At 41.4% G+C, this 27,820-nt stretch overlaps 3 protein-coding genes across 6 annotated transcripts in view; 2 read left to right on the top strand and 1 right to left on the bottom strand.

The window, feature by feature from the left end:
- LOC307014759 (zinc finger CCCH domain-containing protein 7B-like) overlaps positions 1–4,040 on the top strand; it is a 31,016-nt gene extending 26,976 nt beyond the window's left edge. The window contains exons 19-23 of the mRNA XM_079642876.1: positions 1,209–1,314; positions 1,493–1,601; positions 2,167–2,303; positions 2,402–2,571; positions 3,172–4,040. Of these exons, the coding sequence (XP_079499002.1) occupies positions 1,209–1,314; positions 1,493–1,601; positions 2,167–2,303; positions 2,402–2,571; positions 3,172–3,352 (703 nt within the window). The 3' untranslated portion in view covers positions 3,353–4,040. The remainder of the gene's footprint in view (positions 1–1,208; positions 1,315–1,492; positions 1,602–2,166; positions 2,304–2,401; positions 2,572–3,171) is intronic.
- A 1,066-nt stretch (positions 4,041–5,106) lies between these two features.
- Positions 5,107–17,114, top strand: tefb (TEF transcription factor, PAR bZIP family member b). Of its 2 annotated transcripts, none has more exons than XM_079642249.1 (4): positions 5,107–5,364; positions 10,027–10,680; positions 12,245–12,447; positions 13,184–17,114. In XM_079642249.1, the coding sequence occupies exons 1-4, from the start codon at positions 5,259–5,261 to the stop codon at positions 13,397–13,399; spliced, it is 1,179 nt and encodes a 392-aa protein (XP_079498375.1). In that variant the 5' UTR covers positions 5,107–5,258; the 3' UTR covers positions 13,400–17,114. The 2 variants fall into 2 exon arrangements, with proteins under 2 accessions (XP_079498375.1, XP_079498374.1); XM_079642248.1 differs by lacking the exon at positions 5,107–5,364 and adding an exon at positions 5,401–8,889.
- A 1,614-nt stretch (positions 17,115–18,728) lies between these two features.
- Positions 18,729–27,598, bottom strand: tob2 (transducer of ERBB2, 2). Of its 3 annotated transcripts, none has more exons than XM_079642253.1 (4): positions 27,349–27,598; positions 23,680–24,275; positions 22,257–23,094; positions 18,729–19,644 (listed from the first exon to the last, which is right to left on the bottom strand). In XM_079642253.1, exons 2-3 carry the CDS (start codon positions 24,077–24,079, stop codon positions 22,295–22,297), a joined length of 1,200 nt encoding a protein of 399 aa, XP_079498379.1. In that variant the 5' UTR covers positions 24,080–24,275; positions 27,349–27,598; the 3' UTR covers positions 18,729–19,644; positions 22,257–22,294. The 3 variants fall into 3 exon arrangements, with proteins under 3 accessions (XP_079498379.1, XP_079498380.1, XP_079498381.1); XM_079642254.1 differs by having other exon boundaries at positions 18,729–23,094; positions 23,680–24,081; positions 24,207–24,275; XM_079642255.1 differs by having other exon boundaries at positions 18,729–23,094; positions 23,680–24,081; positions 24,221–24,275.
- Between the last annotated feature and the right edge of the window lie 222 nt (positions 27,599–27,820).

Here is a 27,820-nt window from a genome sequence, read left to right as displayed (position 1 = left end):
AACTATTTAAATGCCCTATAGTTTCCCGCCAAACTATTTAAATGCCCTATAGTTTCCCGCCTAAACTATTTCTCCTTATTTTTTAAAAGTACTTTAGTTAAGTTTCCCTTGTCTTTCTAGGACTTTTTTGGTATCCTCCGCGTACCAGGGTCTTGAAACCAAAACGATCCCTGTATTGACGTTCTCTCCCCGGGTCGGTAGTTCTATGGATCCGTTACTCCTCTCCAGCGAAACCTGGCCCCCCTATTTTCCAAATTGCCTCTTTTTAAATGAAACAAGGTAGGGGTCTTTACCAAGAGTCTGTGACCCCCCCCGTGCACGGTATCAGGCTCGTTATCCGGAGAAGAAATTAGGTCTTCGATCCGGCTCGAAGGTCCAATTATGTTGGAAAATATCACTCGACACCGGGTTGAGAATCAATAGTCAGGTACTAATTTATTCTTGCAAGAAGGAGCAGAGTTAAGTCACATAAAAAGGATATGGTTCAACTCACACACCTGAGGTATGCTGCTCCAAGCTTATATAGTCTAAAGTGAGGAGGTAACAACAAAGTCTTAAAACGGTTTGGTGTCGGGACATCTCAAGTCACATACTTCCTTTGGGCCACTGTTGCGCTTTGCCCCTCGAAGAAGTGAGGAGACAAGAAGAGTGCGTCCTCTCAACATGAATTATGCCCTGCCTTCTCCTATCTCAGAGGCAGCTGCGAGGTCATACACAGTGCAAAGTCACACAGTGTCAGTGCATTAAAACCCATGAGAGGAGACAACTTGCATTCTCTCAAACAGAAAGGGCAGATTTTCAAATTCTAGTGCAGTCGAGCTGGTTTCTCCGTTCTTACCTACCCTACCTTTAGAGCATTCCATGGAATATAACAAAAAGTGTTTCTGAAGTGAATTACCTACCCTACCTTTAAGTGAATTTGTGGCCATGTATTTCTCCTAAATGCAGCAGATGTTAGCATTGGAGAAATATGGAAGAGGATTAGAGCCACATGAGAAAAGTAATTTAGGATGTGACAAAAAGAAAAACTTTACTTTGAGACTTTAATCTCAGAACTCAAAAATAAAATCTATTTTGGTCAGATCTAAAAAAAAAAAAAAAAAATCACCAGGCCTTAATCCTCTTCCAACTACTTTGTATATTTACACAATCTTTTTTTATTTGTTGTAGTACAAAACACAATGTTCTTTTCGTCTCTTCGTCTTCAGGTGGTCTAGAGACAGAAGCGTCCTGCTGGTGAAGTCTTTGGAGAGAAGTAAATGGGTCGAGATCCGACCGCTGCCACATGCCAAGAACTTCCCTGTGTATTATGATGTAGGTCTGCCATTATGCTTTTTAATACAACAAGTAGTGTAGCAGGGGTCTTTCCCAATCTTTCTAGCATCTCTTGTCTTTTATCTGGTGCGATTTTGTAATTCAGCCTGTCTTAATGGTTTCTGCTGAAAGTTTGATCTGCACATTGTGATGTGGTTTTTACATTTCCTCCCGGCAGATATGTACCCAGATTTTGGAGAAAAAGAAATGCAACTACACCGGGAAATGCACCTTTGCCCACAGCCCGGAGGAGAAGGACATGTGGATGTATATGAAGAACAACGAATGTGAGTTATTGAAGTCGTGTTTTAGCATTGCACTCATCACATTGTTGGATTCACCATGAACATATTTTACAAAAAGATCAACATTTAATCCCCCAAAACCAGAGGTATTATTTTTCTATTACTTGCATTCCTCCTTCTTTTACATACCTTCATTACCACAACACATTGAGTTTTGATATGTTGTGCTAGTAGTCGCTAATGTAGCTTGGAAGAGCTAGCAGCAAGCAGAAGACTACTATTACAATTTGGGAATGTCTTGGAAACTATATAGTTAAACTGAATCAATTAAAGAAATTGCTTTAACTTAGTTTTTCCATATTGTTAAGTGAATGCAGGAATATTAATTAAAAAAAATATTAAATGTGTCAGTTCATATGTATTAGATTTTAATTTTGACTGACTTATTAAGTGGTCAAAATTTATGCTGACAATGTGTGTAAATGTATAATTTCTTATCTCATTTAAATGGCATTGTGCCCGATCATTCCTTTGGGTCTTGATTTGTTGTCTGCTTCCCTCTGAACATCCTCAAAGTGACCACAGATCTGTGTATTTGTACCTGTAGTGCACGACATGCAACAGATGTACGACATGTGGCTGTCATTAAGTGCCAACAACCACCAAGCAAACGGAGCCGCGCTCACTCAGTCCACATCGGAGGAAAAATACATCGTCATGCCGACTGACTACGCTGAGCCAATGGTGGGTTTACATTTGATTTTCGAGCATCGCCACCAAACAAAAAAGGTCCACGTGTTGAGTGTTTCACATGACGATGTTGCCTCCTCTTTGTATTCCAGACTGGCTTGTACTGCCGTCTGTGTGGTCGGCATAGTAACGGCGAGCGGCAGTGGCAGCAGCACATCTCGTCTGAGAAGCACAAAGACCGAGTGTTCAGCTGCGAGGGAGAAGAGGAGGCTCTGACCTGGAACTACCGCTTCCCTGGACCCTGCTTTGACCTCTGCCCCAAGTAAGACCACTGACCCTGGATCAGTTTTTGAAAAAGTATTTGGATCTTATACTTAAAAAAGCCATATAATGCTCATTTTCAGGTTCATATTCATATATATTTAGTGTCTCTACTGTGAGATGCTTACATGCATTTTTCTCATACTGCCTGTGCTGCAGCACCTTTTTTCACCCTCTGTCTGAAACCAGAGCCCAGTCTGCTCTGATTGGTTAGCTGGCCAGCTCTGTTGTGATTGGTCAACTGCTTAAAGATCTAAATAGAAGCACAAGTGTTATTTAGTCCCTTCACTATGTTATGGAAGTAAACAAAGGAGTCCAATGGAGGTGTTTCAGGCGGAGGGGGGGGGAAGTGTGGGGGGAACACAGGGATTTTAGCCTTTGCAGACCATTTACATTCACAAAAACCTATATAACACACTACTGAAGTGGAAACCCCAAAAAGCATAATAGGGCCTCTTTAAAGAAGATTAATTATCGATATTTGGTTTCAAATGAGTGCTAATGTCGCTGTTTCTGCTTGAAGTGTAAATAATCACAATAATCAACTTTAGAAGTGTGTATTTAGTCGATGTTTACAGCTTGTGATGTTCATGTTTGACAGGTTGGATGGTGGCTGTCCTGAAGGCGTGAGCTGCGACTTCGCCCACAGCGTGGAGGAGCTGCAGGAGTGGACCGAGAGGCGGGACTTCCTGCGGCAGAAGCTAGCCAAAGCCAGAGAAGACATGCTAGTCATGCCCGACGAGTTTGACTTCGGGAAGTTCAACTTTCTACTTCAGGACTGAGTAGATTTATTTCACGTTATGAGCCTTCACTGCCAAACTAGCCTGTCTTTTCATTAAACATGACCAAATCAAACTAGCAGTGTTAAAAATGGCACTACCAGAAGAACCTTTCAAACATGCCATAAACCCCTTAAATTCAAAATGGTAAATATTTTATTTTTAGATGTTTCTTATCCCTGTTTTGAGAGCCATTTTAGCGCGTGTCTTTTAGTCAAACATCAGTAAAGAAAGTGCTGTGAAGTAAGGCTCATATTGGTGCCACTGTATAAAAGACACAGCAGATACAAACACACACCAGAATATTCAAAAAGGATCATATTGTCCCATACATGCAGCCTTTTATTTGCTCAAACTAATGTGAAATTCACACAAATGCATTGAGTTGTTATTTTCCCTTATGTTGTGTCCTGTTTTATAAAGGGAGTTTTATTATCAAGAGTGCGTTCAGGTTCAGACTACAGTTCACTCGGAGATTATGTGTATAAAAGCCTCAATAAAGCCATGTAACAAAACCAACACGTGTTTTGGGGTTGTATAATTTTGATTTAGTGTTTTAATGTGTTTTTTATTGTGGTTCAAACTAACCATCGGCACAGTCTGGTGTTGCAACATTGATTAATCTAACCCTAACTATGAGACTGACAAGATGTTTCAAGTAAATGAAAAATAAACGTTATGTTGCACTGTTTCTTTTGTCAGACCTGTGAACTATTAACTTAATGCATTGAATATTTTCAGTGTGGTATTGCTACCAGTGGTGGAAAGTAACAGAGACAAGTAATCACACAACCAGGGTCACTTAAGTATTTTTATTTGATGGTAATCCGAACTGTATATGGAGTAGAGGTATAGGAGCAATGTTGTACTTTTTTCGCCAAATGCATTTTTTGTTACAAGTTATTTAGCTAAAGATTCGAATTTAAGATTAGATCAAATAAACCTTTATTAATCCCTGTAGGACAATTCAAGGGGCGGGGCAGCAACGGCAATAAGAGACAAAGGAAACGGAGCATAGGGCAGGAGAGAGCACACAGGAATAATAATAGTCACATTTAAATAAGAAAATAATATGGTAAGACTGTATTAAACAGCATGTATATACAAAATAATTATCAAATATAAGAAACTTATATAAAGTATATGCAAGTGTGCAAATCCACAGTAGCAAAGTATGAAGAAACATATGGGGCAGGTTGATTGATTTATTAGTTTATTGAACAGAAATTGCACCACAGGCTTTTTTGCATCTGTAGTCTCTTGACAGATGAACACCCTAAAAATAATGAATGTTTAAATTAATAAACATGCAAAATAGATATTAACTATACTGGAAATGTTAATAAAAACAAACAATATTGCAAGAAAATACTTTTGGGGGAGTTTAAACCTTGACTGTACAGCCTGATAGTTTTTCTTGGATAAGCTACCAAGCAGTTAAAGGTGAATACTTCTTCACAGCTGAAAATAAATCCAAACTTCTGCTTTAAATCCACGTTTTATTACTGCATTACTCGTATTAGGTCACTAGATGGCGCTGGAGCTCGCGTGCAGCTGGCCTCGAGACTTCAGACTTTCCTTTCACATGCCGCCGTGCGTGCAGGGAAACAAATGTGCTCAGCTTAGCGGTGTTGTTGTTAGGTTCCTGTTAGAGCCCGCCCCGTGCTCTCTCATTGGCTCCGCCGTGTGACTGACAGAGCCGTGCACCACTGTCATCCAATCAGCGTGGTCCAGAGGGGGCGTAGCTCCCCTCGCTCTTTGCTTGGACACATGCATGAATCCCCGTGATATGACTTGCTAGAAAGTTGGTTAAAAGTGACTGAAATCTGCTGCTGACTCACAGTTTGAGGGACTCTCACTCTGTTGGACGCTTTTTAGATTTCAGAAGATATTTCACCCGTTGCTCATCATGTCAACAACTAGCCACAACTTCTTCGGAGACAGGAACGAATTGCCAGATCTGCTCAAATCCTTGGCTGAATATCCCTTCTGCTTTGCTGACTTTGAGGACACCGGTAAAACTATTTTCTATTGTTTAATTGAGAAAAATAACATACTTTAAACGTGTCAAAGCATTGTACTTGGTATTATATAGTTTGTATGTGCAAATTGAATCTACTATTATACTTAAATATTTGGGTATTGAGTCATTATGCTACTATAGCCAACTAAAGCTAATATTGCACTACTCCACTGCTTTTATGTCACTAAACATATTCATTTCCAAAGAATAAACTAGTAGTATATACATTAGCTGAAGAAATAAAACATGTTTTCTGCCTTTCTTAACTTTATGTAGCAAATATGATTATAACTGCATTGCATATGTGTAATATAACATATACATAAATTAATCTTGTATCCTTAAAATAAGCTTAGCTCGATCACTTCACACATCACCGCTGATTATAATACAATCAGTGTCCATTCTGCTGCTAATGGATACTTTACTTCTGATACCTAAAGTAGTTTCTCTGCAAAAGTACTACTGAATACAATTAAGAATGCATGACTAGTATTTTAACAATCAAACACTCTTGCATTGCTCTTTTTAAAGTAAAATGTCCCATTACTACTCCAATATATGTATTTAAAGTTAGTAGATCTAGAGTGGACATCTTAAATCCAGGTGTATGATCTACTGCTAAATTGATCATAACAATAGGATTAGATATAGTCTGGTGTCTCATTCACTCCTTCTGCTGGAGTCAGGAACTTGTATTGATTACTGAAGTACGATGGTCCTGTTATCTTGAAGTTCACCCTGTTGCAGCTTTAAGCCTAAGTGAAAGTGTGTCAGCCAAAAAACTGCAACTGATGTAACAACCCTGAAACAGCCTCACTCTCAGTTTCATCACATCATTCGTCTCTTTTTGCACCCTGTTCTTCTTGAATACTTTCTTGCGTTTCTTGTTTGTTTGTTGTCATTTTTATCTGATATTTGACAGTAGCAACAAAAGGAAAACACAAGGTGGTAAACACAAGTATTCTGATTGTGATAAGGTGACAGAGAACAGGGGTTAGAGCAGATACATGTTATGGTGACATGGACCACCTGGCCTCAGGGGTGCCCCTATACTGCATATAACATTACTGTCTATATACATACTTTACATTGTCTATGTATAAACAGTGACCCTTTGTAACACTGAAAACCAATCTATTTTACTCTTATTCGCTATGTCCTACTATGCTACTATTCTCCAAATGGATCTTTAAATTATAAAAACGGTATAGTATTAACTGACTAAATGATACCATGAACTCATTGTATTCCAATTAAGAATTTGAATACCACTCTATAAAACACTCAAGGGCCCTTCAGGGCAGGGTTCATAATAGTATAGGCCCCGGGTAAGACATGTTGGCATAGCATTTAAAGTGCAAGTGGGCTTTTCATCTCCCCTGTGGCCGCATCATTCAATAACCTTGGCATTTTTAGATAGAAACCATCATTCAGGGAGAAACAATTAACAACAAATATGGAGGTTTTCACATTTGTGTATTGGTTTGGTCGGTGGCAAGTCAACATTTGTGTGTGTGTGTGTGTGTGTGTGTGTGTGTGTGTGTGTGTGTGTGTGTGTGTGTGTGTGTGTGTGTGTGTGTGTGTGTGTGTGTGTGTGTGTGTGTGTGTGTGTGTGTGTGTGTGTGTGTGTGTGTGTGTGTGTGTGTGTGTGTGTGTGTGTGTGTGTGTGAGAGTGTGATACGGCCTTGGGGACTCGCACTCCACTTATGACTCAGTATTTCTAAACTCATGACCTAGTGTGTCAAAGGGTCTAACAGCATTAGGTTGTAAACAGCCTTACATGTAACATGGTTGACTCAAAAGACAATGTTTGCAATCACTTTCTATATTCCCTATTCCTCTGCTCTTAAATTATCAAATCAAAGGATATTTGCCCCCAACAAACATTTGCATGGAGGTTAACAAGATTGAGAGGAGTGTTGACAAAACACAGTGGGATCTTCAGTCCCCTCTGTGTTTAAACTGCTGCAGCAGGTCCCTCTCATCAAACAGAGGACACTTTGTTCACCAGGGTGGTGACTCTGGCGAATCTGTAGAAGAAACAAACATAAAAGAACATGGTGTTCCTGAAGCCAAACATCCTGCTGCGAGGGATGTGCAAGTACATGTCATATTTTGTTGTTGCACTGGGAGCTTTTGATGCAAGATTTAATCGCATAATAATGGCAATAACAATGTGGATTGACACATGTATTAAATTGAATGTTATTTATCATTTTGGAAACATTTGGTCGAAATATGATATTTTTCTTAGAAAATAAGACACTTGGTGGTTACAGGAGGTATTTTTTAGGCAGAAGAACTCGGTTACCTCTGGATGCCCTGCCTGCTCCAGTTTGTGCCAGCATGTGCCAAATATCGGAAGCCACGCCCCCCTGACAGATTGTACATTCAAGTGAGCACGAGGGGCGGGGGCACGTGTTCTGCAACGAGTATCTCCTTTTGGAGGATGTGCGAGTGACAAAAAGACTTCGTTGTTTTGATTAGGGTGTATCAAGGGTGAACGAGTGCATATGTGCCATTTAACGTGTTGTCATGAGACAAGTGTGCTCATGGGAGATGTAGTTTGCTTCCGCTGGAGGCTGCTTTTCTGCAGCTTGAATGCGCAGAGTCTAATTTAAAGATGTTAATGATGGCTGCATATGTTTTATATATATATTAATTTCCATGTCGAGGATTTTCTGATGTACAACCACGCTACAGACAACAAAGACGTTTTTTAAACTATAGCCTATTAATCGATTCATTTGCAAGCCTTAGCCTTTGAGCCACTTACTTTCAATCAATAACATTGCATGGTGCAAATACAGTATAGATACAATACAAATAAAAATGTATATAGACAAAAAAACAATCATTAACAACAGAGTACGGTTCTATTCAAGCAACATAAATAAGTCAAGTACTTTGAAATTACAAAATGTTTTCTATCAAAAATACTCCAGCTTTGATTGACACTTTATGAATAACGTTTATTGATATTCCTTTGAATTGAAGCCAGCTCTGTGGCGCAATTGTTGAACTGAGGAAACATGTTTCAGCCTCAATGTCTTTCTAGAAGAGCAACAATGCAATACACTGTAATACACATTAATATGGGCAGCACTGCGAACCAATCGGCTTCTACTATTGCTCGAGTGCGAGGGGCTTGCAGCTAATGAATATCCAATGAGTGCGCTCGGTGGGCACAGAGAACAAGGGGCTTGTGTAGTGTTTGTTTTTGCATCCTTAAATCGTTTTATATTGACAAACAGGCCTGAAAGCAGCACTTAGTGGTGGATCATAGCGGATATTTTTGTTGCGTTTTTCGCACCCCGCCTGGTGGAGGCACCCCTCGGTCCGTTCAGGAACGTCGCCCCCTGTCAGGGAACAATGTCTGGCAAAGCTGCGATGACAGTTGTGCTGAAGCCTGGGGGCAACAAGGCTCCAGAGGCTCCGCAGAAATCATTCCCTTTTGTTTTAAAGAAGATCATGGACATTCCTCCCCCTAACATCCTGGAGGAAGGCGAGGACGGTAAGATCGAAATGCAACAAGAAACAAAAACGAGCGCTCCTTTTGTTTATGTCTACGGATTTGACCCTATTAACCTAACTGTATGTGCACAAATCCGTGCAAAGGGCTGTTTATTTGCATTAGGGTGAACTAATCAGGTCACATTAGGATTCTCATTGCATACTGTTGTGTAGCCTATATGTTGCACGGTGTCAGTTGTATCCAAAAAAGAACAAAAAGTTCTAACTCCTTTCTAAAGCCCTGCAAGCATCGCACACACACTGTGAAGAAACCATGGAGAAAAGGGAGATGTTGGCTTTTTGATTAGACATTTTGGTCTGATGTGTAATTGGGTCAGCAGTGTGTGTGGTGGTGTTTTGTGTGAGGCGGTGCATGTTTGGGGAAAGCGGTGCTCATTGTTTGTTTCCTGTGCCTTTCCTCGTCTAATGCTGGTTTCCTCAAAGCCTCGTTAAGTGTTTAGTGTTTAGTCTAGGATTTGACTTTCAAACTCATTCACACAGTCTTTGATGAAGCCAATTTTTCTCAGACACTGCCACCACACCCCCTTTTTTTCCACCATATGCAAAGGACTTCTCCTCACCTGTCTGATCCTCTCCAAATCACAAACCGAATACCTTTATTCGTCCAGCAGAGGGGACATTTACATTGCAACAGCAAAAATAAAGAGCTACACATATCAAAAATAATAATTAAGAGGCATGCATAAAATATCAACAACAAAACAGTTGTAATTACACAAATTTCAAAATACACATCCACTTCCAGTAACACTATTTCAAGTGTAGCAATTATACGATAGTGTGATATCAGCCAGGGCTGCTCGATTATGACAAAAATCATCATCTCGACTATTTGGGTCAATAATTGATATCACGATTATTAAAAATGATTATCCATTTACTTTGAAAACATCCATTTATTGGAGATTTTTTTTTTTGAAACAGTTGAAAAAAAAAGCCCTACAACCATGTGATAGTATTGCAATTATATGAGTTATTTACAGATGCATTATTGAATTGTTGAACTGAAGGATAGCAGCCAGTATTGGTATTCATTATAAAGTGAAAAATTGTCATTGTGCGCACAAAGAACCCTTTCACGCAGCCATTTAATTATTATCCTCTTGTGTTATTGCAGAAATAGAGAAGGAGAAGCTGTGCTCCGTTGAGGATGTGGATGTGGATGGGGCAGGAGCAGCCAGTGCTGGAGGAGGAGGAGGAGGAGGAGGAGGAAGAGGAGGAGAAGGAAGAGGAGGAGAAGGAAGCGTTGTTGTTGTTGCAGGTGCTGGTGGAGGTGTTTCAGCCTCCTTAACCCCTGCCATTTGGGACAAGACCATTCCCTACGACGGGGAGACCTTCCACCTGGAGTACATGGACCTGGACGAGTTCCTCCTGGAGAACGGGATCCCTGCGACCCTGGAGGAGGAGGAGCTGCAGAAGACTTTAGCCTCCGTGGGAATCAAAGCCAAATTCCTCCCCAAGGTTACTCCTACAGCTTCTTCTACCACGACCACGACTCCTGCCGTCGCCCCCGTCCCCGCCTCGGCGTCTTCCCCCTCGGCCTCCGCCACCTCCACCGTCACCTCAGAGCCAGAGGAGCCGGTGACGGTCACTACGCTACTACCGGCAAAGATAGAAGAAGAAGAAGAAGAAGAGGAAGAAGAAGAAGAGGAAGAGGAGGAGGAGGAGGATGAGGAGGAGGAGGAGGAGGAGGAGGAAGGGGAAGAGGAAGGACCAGAGGAGGGGACGTTGAGTCAGGAAGTCAAAGTGGAAGTGAAAGAGAAAAAAACAGGTGAGAAATAGAGATGTTGTATTTTATTTTTGGATATACACTTCTTTTGCTTCCTTTAGCCACTTAGACACCTTTCAGCCTTTCAAATAGACATTTTGAACACGTTATATTTTATGTTGTGATGACTTGTTTACCTGAAACGCCTCCATTGGACTCCTTTGTTTACTTCCTGAACAAAAGGGACATCACTTTGTAACACTGGCGCTCCTATTGGCTAGCGCTCCAACACATTGTACGTGATAGGCTGAGGGGCGAGGGATCTCTAAGCTGTTGACCAATCCCAACAGAGCCGGCCAGCTAACCAATCAGAGCAGACTGGGCTCTGGTTTCAGACAGAGGGGGAAAAGACGCACAGGCAGTATGAGAGAAATAAAGAGCTTTTTGAACATTAGAGCATGCAGACATGTCCCAGTAGAGACAATACATTAAAATAGGAACCTCAGACAAAGCATTATATCTTCTTTAAGTTCTTTGAATAACAGCAAGAATGGCATTTGTTTCAGCTCTATGTAGTTGTTTAGGTATCTTTGTATAGGTGCTGTAGTGTCTCCTTTTATTTGCTCTTGTCTTGTAGATGCTGGGATAACTTAAACTAACATTACACATGAGGTCACTGACCTTTGAGCTCATGCTATAGCTCTTATTGTGTTTGTCTCATGGCCAGCGTGCGGTCTATTGCACATCACTGTTGTCGTGTAGGAACCTGCAACTAAAAGCAGACATTTACGGTGCTATATTGAGAAAGAAACACATTCCCTGTTGAACAATCTATGAGCAAAAGACACAGAGTGAGCAGCCATTGCATTGTCCCTGGAAAAAGATTACAAAGTTTGTCTTCTACCTTCAACAAAGCTCACTTTTTTTGACTTTCACTACCCAGAATATTGTTGGTGGGTTCTCTTGAGAAGACTTGACAAGTCACATTGACTATACAGTATAAACATCTAGTGTTGGAAGCAGTGAAATACGTTTACACAATTTTACGGTACTTGTTCTATCATCTCTTTATGTTACTTGATACTACACAACATTTTAGAAGTGAATATGGTGCTTTTTACTTCACTACATTCACTATACAGGTTCCTCTATTTATTCACGTCACTTAAAAACTTAACAAGGGAGAAGGAAGATTATACACACGTGTCAATGCTTAAACACAACAATAGATCAACAGAAAAAATGACTGCACAAGCTAACCCCCTGTCATCCGCACTCGACATCAAACAGGTGACTTATATAACCAAACCACACCCATGTGACAATTACCGGAAGTGCTTAACAAACAAATAAAAGTGACGTAAACAAATAATAATAATAATACAAATAATGAACTTGGGCTAAGTAGCGTTATGGCACCTACAGTATCATGATGTCTGGCTGAGGCTTACACTGCATTACCTTAGACCTATGGAAACAATGGATGCTCCCCAAGGACACACTTTGACATGTATGCAGGGGGTGGGGTCGGACAGGTAACCCCTGATTTGCCATATATGTAGTATTTTGCTTTATTGGAGTGTCCTCTTTTATATCCAAGCTAACTTTGTATCTCGGTACCCTGCAGAGCGCAGCACCCCCTCCCCCGTGGACCCCGAGGCCATCGAGGTGGACATTAACTTCCAGCCGGACCCCACGGACCTGGTTCTATCCAGCGTGCCGGGGGGGGAACTGTTCAACCCGCGCAAACACAAGTTCTCAGAAGAGGAACTGAAGCCCCAGCCCATGATCAAGAAGGCCAAGAAAGTGTTTGTTCCCAACGAGCAGAAGGTAGGCGTGTTTATATAAAGAAAACACGTTTATTCATACCAAAGCTGACGACTGTGAGACCTAGAAATAATCATTTTAGATCAGTTTTACTTTATTGATCCAAATTTGGGAAATTGTTTTTGTTACAGCAGCATGTAAACAATGCATTTAACAAAAATTCTATCTAGTAAAAACATATATATCTATTGAGTAACAATACTGAATAAACAAAGTACTCACATTTTTTTAAATTACATTTAAAAGCAATAATGTAAATAATAGTGGCTGCACAATTTGTATTTTTATTCCAAAAACGAATCACATACCTTATTTCTAATAATAATAATAACACCATTTTTAAAAACAACATGTTGACATTATTACAATTTTTTTAAATTTAAGATCAATTTTGTTGAAATTTTGTTTAATGATCCCAATTTTGGAAATGGTTGTGTTAGAGCAGCATGTAAACATTGCATTTCACATGAGTAACACATTGATTGATTATACATATCACCATAGACATACTTAGAAGCACCATGGTGACATAATCTTTTACACCAAAAAGGACAGCTAAGTTTGACTCAGTGGGTCTCGGTGGTCTCGTCCTGGTGAAGATTAAAGCGTTTGCAAACAGAGCGGTGGATTAGAGATCAAAGAAAGGGGGGGATGTTTTCACAACACAGATGTTCGTTTGTTTCAAATCCCTTTGCTAATATCAACTCTACTGCTCACGTTCTCTCTCGTTTCCCCGCAGGATGACAGATACTGGTCCAGGAGGAAGAAGAACAACGTAGCGGCGAAGCGTTCCCGTGACGCACGGCGGCTGAAGGAGAACCAGATCACGGTGCGCGCCTCCTTCCTGGAGCGGGAGAACGCGGCGCTGCGGCAGCAAGTGTCCGAGCTGCGGAAAGACTGCGGACGATGCAAGACCGTCCTGACCCGATACGAGGCCAAGTACGGCCCGCTGTAAACAACTCATTAACACCAAAAACATGACGTATCAATGAGACAAAAAGCAGAACTCCCTTCCCCGCAGAATTCAACACGGACACCAACCACCAAGGGAATCTAAATTTGCATCTTCGCCGACCTCCATGTCCATGTGTCGAGCTCCGGGTGTGTTTTCCCGACGCGAGGTCCGGAGTTTCGGACACACACTGGCAGGCGGCGAGGCTTCGTGATGGAGCGGGGGCCGCAGGAGGGCCTGTGGAAGAGCGCCTGGCTCCTACACACTCAGAGAGGAAGATTGAGGACACTCCCGTGGTCAAACACACAGTCAGGAAATCTGAGCAAAGCGGTACAAATGAATCACAAATCCGTTTTTTTTACAACTGCACAGCACTTATTCTTCTTAGTGGACCAAAGCATGTCAGTTTAGAAGTCCTGTGTTCAGTGTGGTGCACACTTTGCCGCCCCTCAAGTTTCCTCGTGTTGCACTCGTGTTTGTGTCGTGTCTGTACTTCCATTTAAACACTCCAGCTAAGACGATAGGAGCAGATGACGAAGGAGCAGGAGAAAGAATCAGGGACTTCCAGAGGGAGGAAGCAGAAAGGAGGAGAACATGAGTAATTCACTCACAGTCACTCACAATCTCTTTGTGTGTGTAGTCGTGTCCCCGGGCCACAGTGTTTAAATCTATGGTTTAAATCTACCGTATAACACCATGGGAGACACATAGATTTTTTATTCGGGGGGAAAACATGCATGCCCTACAATTTAAAGCTACTGTGATGTGGTTTCCTTTTTCTACTGACCTCAGATCAGCTTCCAGAGACCTCACAGGATAAAACAGGTTTCCTTTGATTATAGAAAGAGAGATGTATTTCTTGTAGGTTAAAGGCATAGGTCTGATGGGCCCTCACCAGTGGGGGGGTATGCTCATGCGTAGGAGAGTTTATTTTACTGCACACTGCAGGTAGAGGGCGCTAGAGCCTCCGCCTGTCTGGTCTAATGTAGTGACAGCTGGATTTTATTTTTTTAAAGATTTAACCAAGCCCAAAGTCGACTGTTTCGAAAACAAACCGTTGTAAATATGGTTCTTTATTTACTGAGATCCTGTCTCTATAAGCTTGATATTATTCCTATATTTGCCAAATGAGTGCTGTATTTATTCTGATGGTAATAATGCATCTGTTGATTTTGATGTATAACATGTCAGATCATTTCCTTTGAGGAACAATACTTCTATAATGAAACCATTGCAGGGAAATCAAAGGGTAAACTGTGCTTTTGGATGTTTAAACAGATTTATATATAGTTTTATTGGTTTTGTTTTGTTTCTAAATATATATATACATTCAGCGTGTCTGATCACAGAGAAAAGACACTCTTATTTACCTCATCCAACACTTCCTATTTCAAACGATATAACGTTTAGCAGGGTTGGAAGCAGAAAGCACATAAAGCAGCTTATTTCCTTTGGCAGAACTCCGAGTGGATGCGTTGGGTTGCTGAATTTCTAAATTATTGAATAGATTTCAGACTGTTATGGGACTCGATAGCTCAAATGTCTTTGGCTGATGCACATTTCGTGCTCGGTTTGGCTTGTGCTCATAATCGCCATAATAATCTTGGAAAGAAAAAAAAAAGTGGCAATAATACTCTGTTATGTAATGCTCGTTTTATTTCTGTGATGTATGTAAACGTATTATGATGTACTGAATAGACATGCCCCAAAGTCATTTGTGCTTCCAGTTTAGATCCTCTGTAGTCCAGGATCCTAATGCATGAAACCCAGTGACCTGTCTTTGTTATTCCGCTGAATATTTCACACAAAGTGTACTTATGTCTGTAAACCATCACTGAAAACTCCATATGTTTTTGGATGGGTATACGTTGATGGTCTATTGTACAGTTCTGTCAGAAGTTTGCTATGATCTCCTGTGTTTACGACTTGCATAGCGCCACCTATCCTCGTGCAGCAGTGCTTGACCTTGTGGCGAACATCAGCAGAAAACACCTTTTGATCACTGTGTGGATTGTTTTCTATTAACTAAACATTTATCTATATCTAGATACACTGGGTCTGCTTTTGATTTTGTGTGTTCTTGTTTCTTGATGATTTCGTGACATTTCTTAGCAACGTGTTTATGTTGCTTTGACTGAATTGTATACATCAATGTAGATGATGAATGCAAACGTTTAGTTGTGTTTTTAATTAAAATGTTCTACAACAGCAGCCAGTCTGATTAAAGAGCGGCGCAGTGATGACGTATATTTGTAGGCTGACCCATCGCAAGGGCTCCCTCGACAAAAAGCCAATGGGATCTTTTCATAGGATTTCAGAAAATAAGATCTATGGTAATCACATTTTTATGATTAAGACGTTTGGTTTAGCAGGAAAATCTCCACATATTAATACCATTTTTTTAGGAATAAATGCAATCACCAGAAGTTAAAATAATAAGGAACTTCCCGTCACCACTGCTAAGCTAAAGGCGGCTAATGTTCGGTGTGATGTTTAGTATTCTGATTTAGTCACTTGTATGTTAGCAACCGTTGTTTTTATGACACATAGAAGCTTCAGACATTCAATCAGCAGTGATGTATTTAGTGACGAAAACATTTGAAAATCTTTTTATCTTGTGTTAAAGATCTTATTTCAGGCAAAAACACATTTATAAAACCATTGTCTTGGAGACGAGGGAACCAGATGTAGTAAAATGTCCTGGTATAAGGCCACATTGCTGCACAACTTTATAGGTACAGGCAGGGGCGGACTGGGACTAAAAATCCGCCAGGGACTCTCGACCGGCCCACTTCGGTACCGCTAGTAGCCTATATACCGCGAGTAAATTGACAACGTGGGGTGCTAGTGACTGACTTATCCGAACGGCCCACTTCGGTATCGGCCCATCCGTACCCAGTCCGCCAATGGGTACCGGACAAGAGATTATTTTAGAAGACACAAATATGTATTCTTTAAATACTGGATACAGTATGTTGCAAAGTTTCTTGATGCTAGTAACTCTCAAGCCTGCACATTTTAATTTAGCTGGCGGTAAAACCAATAGGTAATGAAGAAAGCAGCAGCAGTTAAGATCGGCAGCTCGGTCGCCTCCTACAGACAAAAACAGTAGGCTACTGGCGTCTTTACCTGAGCACTAATTTAGGAAAAAAGTTTTACAACAGCGTGTTTTTCCTTAAAAGGACCCATTTACTTTGTTTCGGAGGTTTTAAATATAAACTCTATTATTGCCAGTTAATTAAAAAAAGAACACATTTGTTTCACAGCAACATCATCCAGAACATGCTTAAAATCAGCATTTGAATATTAGGAATTAGAGAATGAAAGTGTTTACTGACATCTATATTTGCTGTGTAACAAGTGTCTCTTACAAAAAGCTTATAATAATTGCAGCTGTAATACTTTACCTGCAGGTAGCACAGGTGTACATTGTTGTTGTTTTTGGCCTGTAGTTGGCACAAATGAGCTGTTTTCTAGCCTAAAACGGTTGCTGCATCATAATAATGACTGTGTTTGCTATTCAAAGTAGCTTTAAAACACCTGGAAGAATATTTAAAAGTCCATTTATTTCTAAGCTGTGGTTTATTTCCCCCCTTTTTTTTTATAAAAAACATAATTTTTGTTAAGTGTTTTTGTATTGTCCTAACCATGTGGATGCAGTACTATATCCTAACTGTATCTTGTATCATGCAATTGAAAATAAATTGAGATTTCATGACTCGTTGGCTCTTTTGCTTGACCTTCCCTGAGTCATCAGCCAGCTGCGGCAGATGTAGCAGTGCCGAGAGACGAAGAGACAAAAGAAAGCAGCAGTTTGGTGCACGAATAAAGACGTTTTCTCCTAGTTTTTTAACCTAACCTTGATGCATATGTTCAAATAGACAATCCCCCATGATTTCCCTTCGACCAGTTGTTTATTTTACAGCCCCTCCATTGGTCCTGCTGCTCATCAGTATTCCAGAGGAGTAGGAGATGTTGCGTAATGATCACATCGACACACTGGGGAGCAGCGTTGCGTAACAGCAGCTTCAAAGACCAGCAGGATGGGGGTGTGTGTGAGTGTGTGTGAGGAGGAAAGAAAACCAAAAGGGAGGGATTCTGGGAATTAGGCAGGGGTGGGGGACAAAAGGGAGGAAAGGATCAGGTGTTTGGAAAGGATGGAGAGGGAGGGAGAATTGGAGAGGGGTGCAAACAAGATGGACATGGAAAGATGGAGAACAGGGATGCAGCTAGAAACATGTGATCAGAGGGAGGGAGGGATGCAGTGCGTGGGCGAGCAAGACGTGGAGGAGAGCCAAGGAGGAGCCCAGCCATGCATGTTAATGTCACACCACTGCATGTTACTATAGAGCGTTCACAGAGAGCGCTCCATGATGACATTTAATGTAATATCTGCTGGGACGCGTCCAGCTAAGGTGGGCGGGGAGCAATCTGGATCCTCACCATTTGAGAATTTCAGCTTTGCTTTGAATTATTGATCAAACATCACTTGAGTTTGTTTACAGCCACAAAGCTCAAACTGAGGCTTCTCACAGGAGCTCAGGGGATCAGCTTTGATCTGCAATATGTTCAATATTAAAACAGAGGTGAACAGTGGTGGAATGTAATGAAGTATATTTACTAAAATAGTACATTTTTCAGGTACTTTTAGTAAGGATTTTCCTTTTATGCTATTTTATACATCTACTCCACTACATTTTTGTAAGCCAATATTGAGTTTTTTAACCCACTATTTATTTTTACAGGTTTAGTTACTTTACAAATGCACATTAAGAGATGCCTCAAAATATAAATAGACTAATAAATTAAAATTGATATATCGTTATAAGTTAACTGACTCCATTAGACTCCTTTTGTTTACTTGCAAAATATAGTGACATCACTATGTAACACTTGCACTTCTATTAGCTAGCGCTCCAACACATTGTACGTGATAGGCTAAGGGGCGGGACATCTCTAAGCGGTTGCCCAATCACAACGGAGCCGGCCAGCTAACCAATCAGAGCAGACTGGGCTCTGGTTTCAGATAGAGGGTGAAAAGAGGTGTTGCAGCACAGGCAGTATGAGAAAAAATAAAGAGCTTTTTGAACATTAAAGCATTGAAACATGTCACAGTAGACAAACACAATACAAATATGAGGCTAAACATTAGCATACAACTTTTTGGGGTATTACTTTTTGACATTTATACAATTTAGTATTGCTACTTTCACTCAAGACGTACTTCCACCACTGGAAATAAGAGGGATGCCTCTATGATCCATGTATGTCATGCAACACTATTCCTCCACCACAAACAATGAGGATGACACAATGATCTTATGTTCCATGCTTGTTTTTTTGCCAATCTGTTTTTATTACAAACTTAAAAAAGAATCTGATACAATAAGAAACTGCAGTAGTAACTCCCCATTCCCGGGGGTGGGGCAGCACAGAAAACAGGTCATTGCATTTCAGTAGTGAAAGATTCATTACATCTACAGGGTGTACAGATCAGATACAAAATAGGAACAAAAATAATAAAATACAGGCAGGAAAGAAAGCACTATATTTATACATCATCTGAACTTTTAATTATATTTATTTGTACTCTTAAATGTTAAATTTTTTACATAGAAAATAAACTTCTTTTATGACAATGAAATATTCCAAAGTGCAAAATAAAACGCACACATCGATATAAGCAAACGGACATCAGAATACAAAATTCTTGTTTTTCCTCCTTAATAACGTTCAACCCTGATTGTTGAATGGCCTGCGTTTGGAAAAGCGTGAAAAAACACAAACCAGCATTTACTCTTTTACAGTCATCGTCACATCCTCAGAGGAGACCGATTTGTATACAGACGAAATTTAACAACACCTCGTTTGCTAAGAATAATCTCACAAATATGAAAAAAAAAGAGTCACTGAGTCATTTTGGACATGCATGTGACGGTCACGTTTAAACACACAAAACAATTCTGTTTCCCTTATTTATTATCCGCAGGCCATCTCAACCAGGGTGTAGCCTAATAAACAGATCACATTCACAGCACATTCATTTCCTTCATCCTTTCCGTAACACTGTCTTCTCATTGAGACGATATACTGATTTTTGTATTTTCTTTTCCCGGGTGCAGAGAGGTAGAAACCCCTTAAATCCTTCAGGGTAATTTAAACTATGGCATTACATTGCACTGGAGAAGGGCGAGCATCTGTAAGCAAAGACAGTCTGGGATATGGCTATAGTACCAGGACCAAAGGACCTGGGGAGAAAGGGAAAAAGATGAAGTGAGACAAAGTAAAATGTGATGGGATATAAAATATAAGGGGGCGTTTTGTTCTAGTAAATCTGATTTATCTTGGTTAGGCGCTTTAGTAGTAAACAAAAGAAGTCAAGGAGTGTCAGATGGGAGTAAAACAAAATGTAGGAAATCTATTCTGATCCTAAATAAGTATTGAATTTACAAAAAAAAAAACGAAAAGAGGGAAGGACTTGAATATATCTGAAATGTAAATTATTTTTGTTTAAATACATTTCTATGGGAAGTAGAGTGAACGTGATTATTAACTAAAGTGGGAAAATATAACAATGTCTTCAGAGGAAAAAAGATAAGCAGAGTAACTTGTAGTAGGGAATGTAATAAATATGTAGGGGATTGACCAAAATAAATGGGTAAATGGACATTTCACTTAAGAATAACTCCGAAATGTGGATCGTTTGTCTAATTGGGGTAACTTGGGGGTAGTGAAAGTGTTTAAATAAAGTGGGGAAAAATGAATGGTACTTTTAGCTCGAAGGATAAGAGACAAGCAGGGTAACTCTAAATATGTAGGGAATTGACAATAGAAAAAAAAGGGAAATGGACAAAAACAAAATCTGAAATGTGTAATTTTTGGTTTAAATGCACTGCCAATGGAGAGTAGTGTTGTGAGACTGCCCTGGGAGCACAGAACAAAAGTGAAATCAGCCATCTTTCCTACACAAACCCTTTGTAAACATTCACATCTTAAACTTCAAATCCGACTTGAAGAATGAATACATTTACCCGTCTTATTAGACAAATGCCAAAAAGGTACAAGGTACAATACACATTCAATACTTTATTCTGTACATCTTTATTTTTGTCTCGGTTTGCATATATTCACGTTATTTTCTGAAAAAATAACCTCGGCATGTAAGAAACTAAACAAATAAATCTGAACGTAAGAACTTTGTATATATACATATTTCCTGGACTTGTCATGTCTTTACTCGTACAAATGTCAGTGATCATTTTTGCAGAAAAAACTAAAATATATAGAAATAAATTACAAAACAAAGAAACGATATAAATGTATCTTTCCCCTCACAATCATAATGACATTTACAGACCTCCCCACCCATCCCCTTGAAAAAAAAAAAAAAAGAAATAAAATCTTCCATGCATATGACAAGATGTCACGTTGCAAAACCAGAGTCAAGGGTCCTCATTAATAGGTTTCTGGAAACGTTCAAATAAACAGCATCTCCTCAATCTTGCATGTGCACTGTTTGAATCTCTAAAGCATTTCATGGAGGCTAAAGGAACGATGTAGCGCCACACAGCCTCAGAAGTAAAGTGCTGCTCATCTGAGAGCCACCCCTCCCTGCAGAGACTCACCAACAATCACATGGACCCAGCTGGTAAACAAACCTTTGTTAGAGACATGCAGCAGACTTAAAATCTAACCAATAAAAGCAGCAGACCGATTGAGGATCACTCATCTGTATGAATCTTTTGTCAGCAACCAGAGGAGAAGAGGAGAATTTCAAGAGGAGGGAGAGAATGGTTGGCTTCAATACTATTTAAGCTCACCACAAACGTGTTCTGGGTTTTAAATCTCTCCACAGCCTGGATAACACCGAGGCGAAAGAAGCTTCGAGCTGCTGCTCTCCCTTTCACTTCCTTCTTCGTGCAGAGGAAAAGCTCTCCCTCAAAGTCATGCTAAGCCATTTATCACAATGCCTGCTGCATCCCTCTTCTCCTTCACACACGACCGCCTGCGTGTGTGCACGTATGAAAGCACGATTTACCTCCAGTGTGTTTAATTGAGGCATCAACGCGCGGTTAAAGTCTTAAAATGCAAACCCGTTTCTCCACCAAGGTTTCCCTGACCTTCCTAGCTGCAGTATCCCCCCTGACAGATGCAATACATTCCCCTACATCGCTCCCTTACTCCCCCAAGCTGCCTTTCGGCTCACTCCACTGCTCTCGCTTCCTTTAAACCCGTGTCATGTACACACATCCCAGCTGACGACAAACTGGCGACAACAACGACAAGTGGAGAGGGCCCACCATCGTACAAACAATGGGTCTCTCCATCACACTGAGCCACAACAAAACAGAGCAGCGCCACACACTCGCTCACACAGCAGACCCCCCACCCCCCCCTTCTCTGTATTTGTGGCAAGTAGGGCAGAGCAGATTGCAGAGCAAAGTGCTGAGCTTTCCACAGCCGTCGTTCCCTGCAGGACTTGGCGAGGAGCTTCTTTCACAGCATGACAGTGCAGTGCAAAAGTGGAGCTACACTAGAGTCCATTAAACCACAAAACAAAAACAAGTCCTTAACGTTAACATTCAATGCAAAGGAATAAACATAAAAGCGATTGGCAACGACTCAAACGTAGAAAGGAACCCACCCCTCCCCACCCACTCCTGTCATCAAAGCAAACGGACGAAAGCAACGAATGAAAAGATAGGGCGGGATTGGAGGTAACAAAAACTACATTTCATTATTCAGTGGACGTGGTACTTTTTAAATCCTCGTAGTAAAACTAATTCTCAACGCGTTTTAGTATCAGAACAATTTGTTAGAAAAAACTGAAAATATCTGGAGCGTCATTTTTCAGACCCACCTCGGGAGAACATTTCTTTTTCGTTACAAATGAAGGCTTTAGTTGGCCAGCACCACCGGCTGGAAGGACTGGCTGGGGTATTGCAGGTTGTAGCTTCCTAGACCCTCCACAAACGGGGGCTTCTCCATGTAGGGGATGCCCCCGCTGCTGCCGATGATGCCAACGCTGGGGGGCGGAGGAGGGCTGGAGAAGGGGTCAAAGGTCGGATGGGAGTGTGGCGGCTGGAACGGGCTGACGTGAGGCTGCATGGGCTGGGAGTCAGCATCGAAGTAAAGGGCGCCCGGCGATCCTGGGTACACGAACTCTTTGGCGTTGGGGGAGAGCTGGCTGGCGATGGGAGCGCCTCCGAGGGAGTGCAAGGACAGAGAGAGAGGCTTGTGCTTCAGCAGGTCCGGAGCCAAGATGGCGGTAGGGGAGTGGGTGAGCATCCTCTGAGCGGGGGGGAGGATGGAGCCATTGGCGCCAGTTGTTGACCCGGCACCGCTGCACTTCTTCATCTTGGTCGAGCCAAATTTGGTGGCGGCGAAGCTGGCGGTGGTGAAGGTGATGGGCTGGGGGCGGGCGGTGGGGATGGAGGAGGGCGGCGGCTGCTGCTGCTGAGCGGAGAGGTAGGGCAGGCCGCCGCTGGGGGGGGAGGGGGTGGAGGTGTTGGAGGAGTGGGCGGAGGGGTCGGGGGGCGTGCTGGAGCTCGGGTAGCTGAAGAGGGCGGTGGACATCGGGGTGGGGGAGCTGGAGAGAGAGGGCATGAGGGCGGGCGACGCCTGGCTGCCGATCGGAACGAACACCTGAGCGTCCGGGTTGAACCCCAAACTCTTGGCCTCCTCCGCCTCCGAGTCTCCTTTAAGGAATCAGAAAGAGGTAATATTGACAAGAAGGTTTACACATACGAGGAATGTGCCTTGGTGTACATGGTGCATATGAACACAGTTAAAGAAGATACAAAATAAAATATATGTTTTAAAACTATGTTGAGTCAAGAGTGACATTAAATCTGGATATACCAAAAAACTACGTAAAGTATACTATCGCAAAGTAATAAGTAATAAAGTATGTGCAGTATTGTTATGGAAAGCTGTGTAGATGCTAAGAGAATAATAAGATATGTTTATGATCCCAATTTAGGAATTGTTTTGGTCACAGCAGCATAGAGAAGCCATTGCACGTGAAATAGAAGTAAATAAAATAAAAAACAAGATATACATATCAGCAGTAGAAGATAAACAAAATACGCAAAACCGTGATTATATACAGATCAATAATAAAGGATATATATTGAAAACACAATATAAATATACAAATAAACATCTAACTCACAAAATGTAAACATTGAATACAATATACACTTCACAGAATAATTACAGTTTTGAGTTCCATTTAAATCCTCAAGGGACCACCTGATAACAATGTATATAAGTGAGTTTACCCTCTCTGGTGGGCCCCTCCGTCATCTCTCCGTCACACCCGAGTCCAGGAGTCTCTTCCAGGTAGAGGACCTTCACCGCCCCCTTCTCCCCGATCTGGTAGGAAACCTCGTACGGGTCGATCCACACGCTGAGCTCTGCAGGAACGTTTGCACGAACTTCCTCCGTGTCCAGGCCGCTCCTCTTGGCGGCTAACTCCACCACGGGGTCCCTCGGGGCTCCCAGGTGAATGCAGCGAAAAGCAGAACCTCTGAGAGGGGCTTCGGGGTACCAGTGACCCTCGAACCGAGAAATCAGTATCCTCTCCAGCTCCTCGCCAAACAGATCCGCGCGGCGCCGAGGCAGCTTGTTGTAGAGGTAGGACACGATGAAGTTCAGGGCGACCTTCACCTCGAGATGCATGGCTGCTCCGGGTCAGCGTGGGGGGGGAAAGGCGGGGGGAAAGGGGTCGAGGGTGAGGCGATGCAAACGGTAACAAGGAGTTTTTCCTCTGGCTTTATTGTAAAGTGTATGAGTCCTTTAGTGTCACCATGGTAAAGGCACCTCGAAGGCGGCAGGCGGTCTTTGTCGTCACAAATGTGGCGTATTCAGGTTCCAACTGCGAAGGAGAAAAGAGAAGAAGGGCGTCATTTTATTTTGAAAGAGCCAGAGGAAGATAAAAGGGGAGATCAAGGGAAGTGGATTGAAAACAAACAAAGGAAGGGGACACTGTTCTGCATCTGTCGACCTTAAATCACATTTTAAATGTTAAGGACTTTTTCATTTATTTGGTACTTCTTTTCTTTAAAGGTGGGGTAGGTCATTTTGGAGAAACCAGCTCGAGTGCGCTAGAATTTGAAAATACACAGCCGGAAAGAATCTGCCCCTTCCTTCAGACTTCCTTACAGAGCCCCTCCTCCAACACACACGAACGCGCACATGACCAATGAGTGCACGAGATAAGTTTGTGCACAGATGGAAGGCTGACAGGCAGGTAGGCCATCCGGTTACTTTAGCCGGGCCGGCTCAGATGATTGGTCGTGCTTTTTACAGAACCATGGCTTCCACAGATGACATATTTTTTATGTATTTTTTGTCAAAGCACTTCAGATATTCATTGCTATCGGGATGTTAAGAGCATTCCATGGAATATAACAAAAAGTCTATCTCGAGCCGGTTTCTCAAACTTACCTACCCCACCTTTAAGTGCTGTCATGTCATTGTATGTCTTTGGTAGCTAATTATCTAATCTAGCAGTGATATAATCTACATTTTTCTGACATTGTTTTTTTTTCGTGTGGGTGGTCTTTTTTCTGTGTGTGCTAGTTAATGTGGAAATAAGTTTATTCCTGGTTTGTGTTGGCAAAAGAAAACAGATTCTGAAATAAAAAAAAACACCAACTGTACCAAAAGAAAATGCTGCTAATCATTGCCTTTTGGTCACCAGAAAAAAATTATGTATCATTTAATGAACGCTTAATTGATTTACATGATTATTTGGCACACTTATGCCTCCATATAGGTCATTGACTCGAATAAAAAGAAAAGAAAGGCAAGAAACGTGCACTTCTGCATGCATGAGAGGAACGGAAGTGATTAATAAGCTGTGGATTAAGACATTTCTATACTGAAAGAGTGCAAACATCGATTCAAAAAGATAACTTTTGGTAAAATGCATTTGAAGCCATCATAAATTCAGAGCGGTTGGACAAACAGTGCAGAAAACACACCATATTGGCTTTAGTAAACAAATGATACATTTGTGAGATGCTTAACGCGTGGAAAAACACCACACTTTAAGTGAAACACAGCATCAGACATGCTTTATATTCTATATGTTGGTTTCATCAGCAGCAGGATCTACTGATGGATGTAACAGATGCTGTGTTGTGGGCTTCATAAATCCTTTATAATCTGAATCTGATCCCGGGAACGCATCCTGCTTTGATGCTTAAACACAGTCACACGGAGGCCATGCTGAGTCAAAACCACTGAAGGATTACAGGCAAAAAAAAGAAGCAATAACACCACCGATACTCAGAAAAGAAGGAGGTGTAAAATGGCAGGACAGTAAGTCGACTTCACAGAACACCATTTCCCACCATGCAGTGCGTGTGATCTCCCCCTCCCCCCCTTACACACACAAACAATTCACTCACATTCACTTCCCTGCCAGATGGGGATTCAGCAGCTAAGATTAGAAAGACGCCTCCGATTAAAAGACAATTCTAATGCTATCACAGATAAAGCTGCATGCAGAGTGACTGTTAAAGATTCACGTTTCCCCCCATCGCATGAAAAAGGTGACATTGAAGGATAAAATGGGGGTTGGTTAGAATGGGCTATAAATAGGGCCCCATTTTGCATCTGTTCCTCTCCTGCACCTTGGTTTAATATGAGTTTAAGTGACTGTAAAAAGGATAGGAAAATCCCCTGGTCCAGCACCTGCAACAGCCACCAGCAATACAAACCTTTAGTACACACACACACAAAAACACCCAAACACACACACAGTTAAAGCTACCAGCAGCTTCTACTGCATTTCCTATCTCGTATTATATAAACAAAGCAAGATGTACAAGATCCAATGTCATCCAATGACATAAGAGGAGTAGCTATGTTAGTATGTGCAGATGTTCTGCTTTAAGAGTGTATTTAGAAGTCTAAATCTTAAACCAGAGCGTGCAATTTTAATAAAAACCTCCACGCTCACAAATCCCTGGCTTTGTATTCTTCACTGTTACACAACTTAAGGAGCTCCAGTGATGTTTGCAGGCCTGTTGTTGCAGGTCAGAGCAGCAGCAGGATCTATAGAGCTATTTTTGTTTACATGGACTCATTATCAGAGCTGCATATGTGCCACTGTGTGCTGCGAAGCCCCCTGTTTTGATCTATTGAGCACATGTGAGCTTATAATAGCCCTAGCTAATTTGCTAAATAAACACAATACATATATGAAAGCAAAAAGCCTTTAGAAATATTACAATGGAGCTTTTAAAGCAGCAAATGGAGGCCTTCCTGAAGCAAGTTACACCTGAAACCTCAATTGGATATGAATAGTGATGTTTTTCTCTTTCATTGAATCCCCCTCGCTTACAATGTTCTCCCTAAACAGATTGATAATAATAGATGCCTTTAAATGGGCATATTTTTGCACTACCAGATGCTAAATGTGCAAGATGAGGGCGAGATTGGAGGGATATCAGCTGTGTGTGATGCTAAACTCAGATACTAAAAAAGGAGCAGGTTCTACCAGGCCATTACTGCCATATGTCAAAAGGCAGTGGAGAATAATGGACACTGGTTTAGGTGACATGCAAGTGAAGAACCCCCCCCCCACCATGCCAAATTAACGCTGTAAATTAAATTGTAAGGCTAAATAAGTGGAGAACAGACTATCGAGCGAGTGTGTGCCCACTGAGCAATAAGGAAGACAGTCCCTCCTCAGCATATACAGTCAAACAACGTATAAAATAAACATGGCAGTTGCTTATACTTCAAGAAGGGAGCACTTAAGCTAATTTACAACGGGCCAGGATAAAAACAAAAGCTGGGTCTCTATTTAAATGGCCGAACCAGTGCTGTCATTCATTACAATGAGCGCATTTTGCAAAGCCAAACACAGCAACATGCACGCAATTTAAGGACATTTAAATGCAGTTTCATTCACCAGCTGACATTTAATTACTCACCTATCGTCACTGATGCTCTACCTTGACTCCTGCGTTTGTCTTGTAATTCCCCTGTGTTGTCTTCGATTTCAAGGCGGACGTGTCGAGTCCTTGGTGCAAATGCTGACCACTGGATATTGTTCTCACCCCAGCGTTGTGTTTATTAATCTGCTGTCCCCATTTCTGCAAGGTCCAAAGGGTTTCCCAGTTTTTCTTCAGCTGACAGTTTGCATGGAGGCTCCAGTGAAACTTTACTGTTTGACAACCCGGCGTATTTATACACTGTGACTCGCCCACACGCCCGTGACGGCAGGGACTACTTTCTTCATATTATAGTAGCTGGTGCTTTATTATTATTATTCCATACAACGGTATCTGTGCATATGTAATGCTGCCAGTAAATCATTTAGTTAATGTCATATTTATGCAGAATATTTATATAAATATTACCAAGCAGACTTCTTTTTTGGAATAACAATAAAACCAAAAACTA

The sequence above is a fragment of the Notothenia rossii genome (genome assembly GCF_949606895.1).
Source record: "Notothenia rossii genome assembly, chromosome: 8".
In the NCBI taxonomy this organism is placed as follows: Eukaryota; Metazoa; Chordata; class Actinopteri; order Perciformes; family Nototheniidae; genus Notothenia; species Notothenia rossii.
This window is presented reverse-complemented; position numbering and strand designations above follow the sequence as displayed.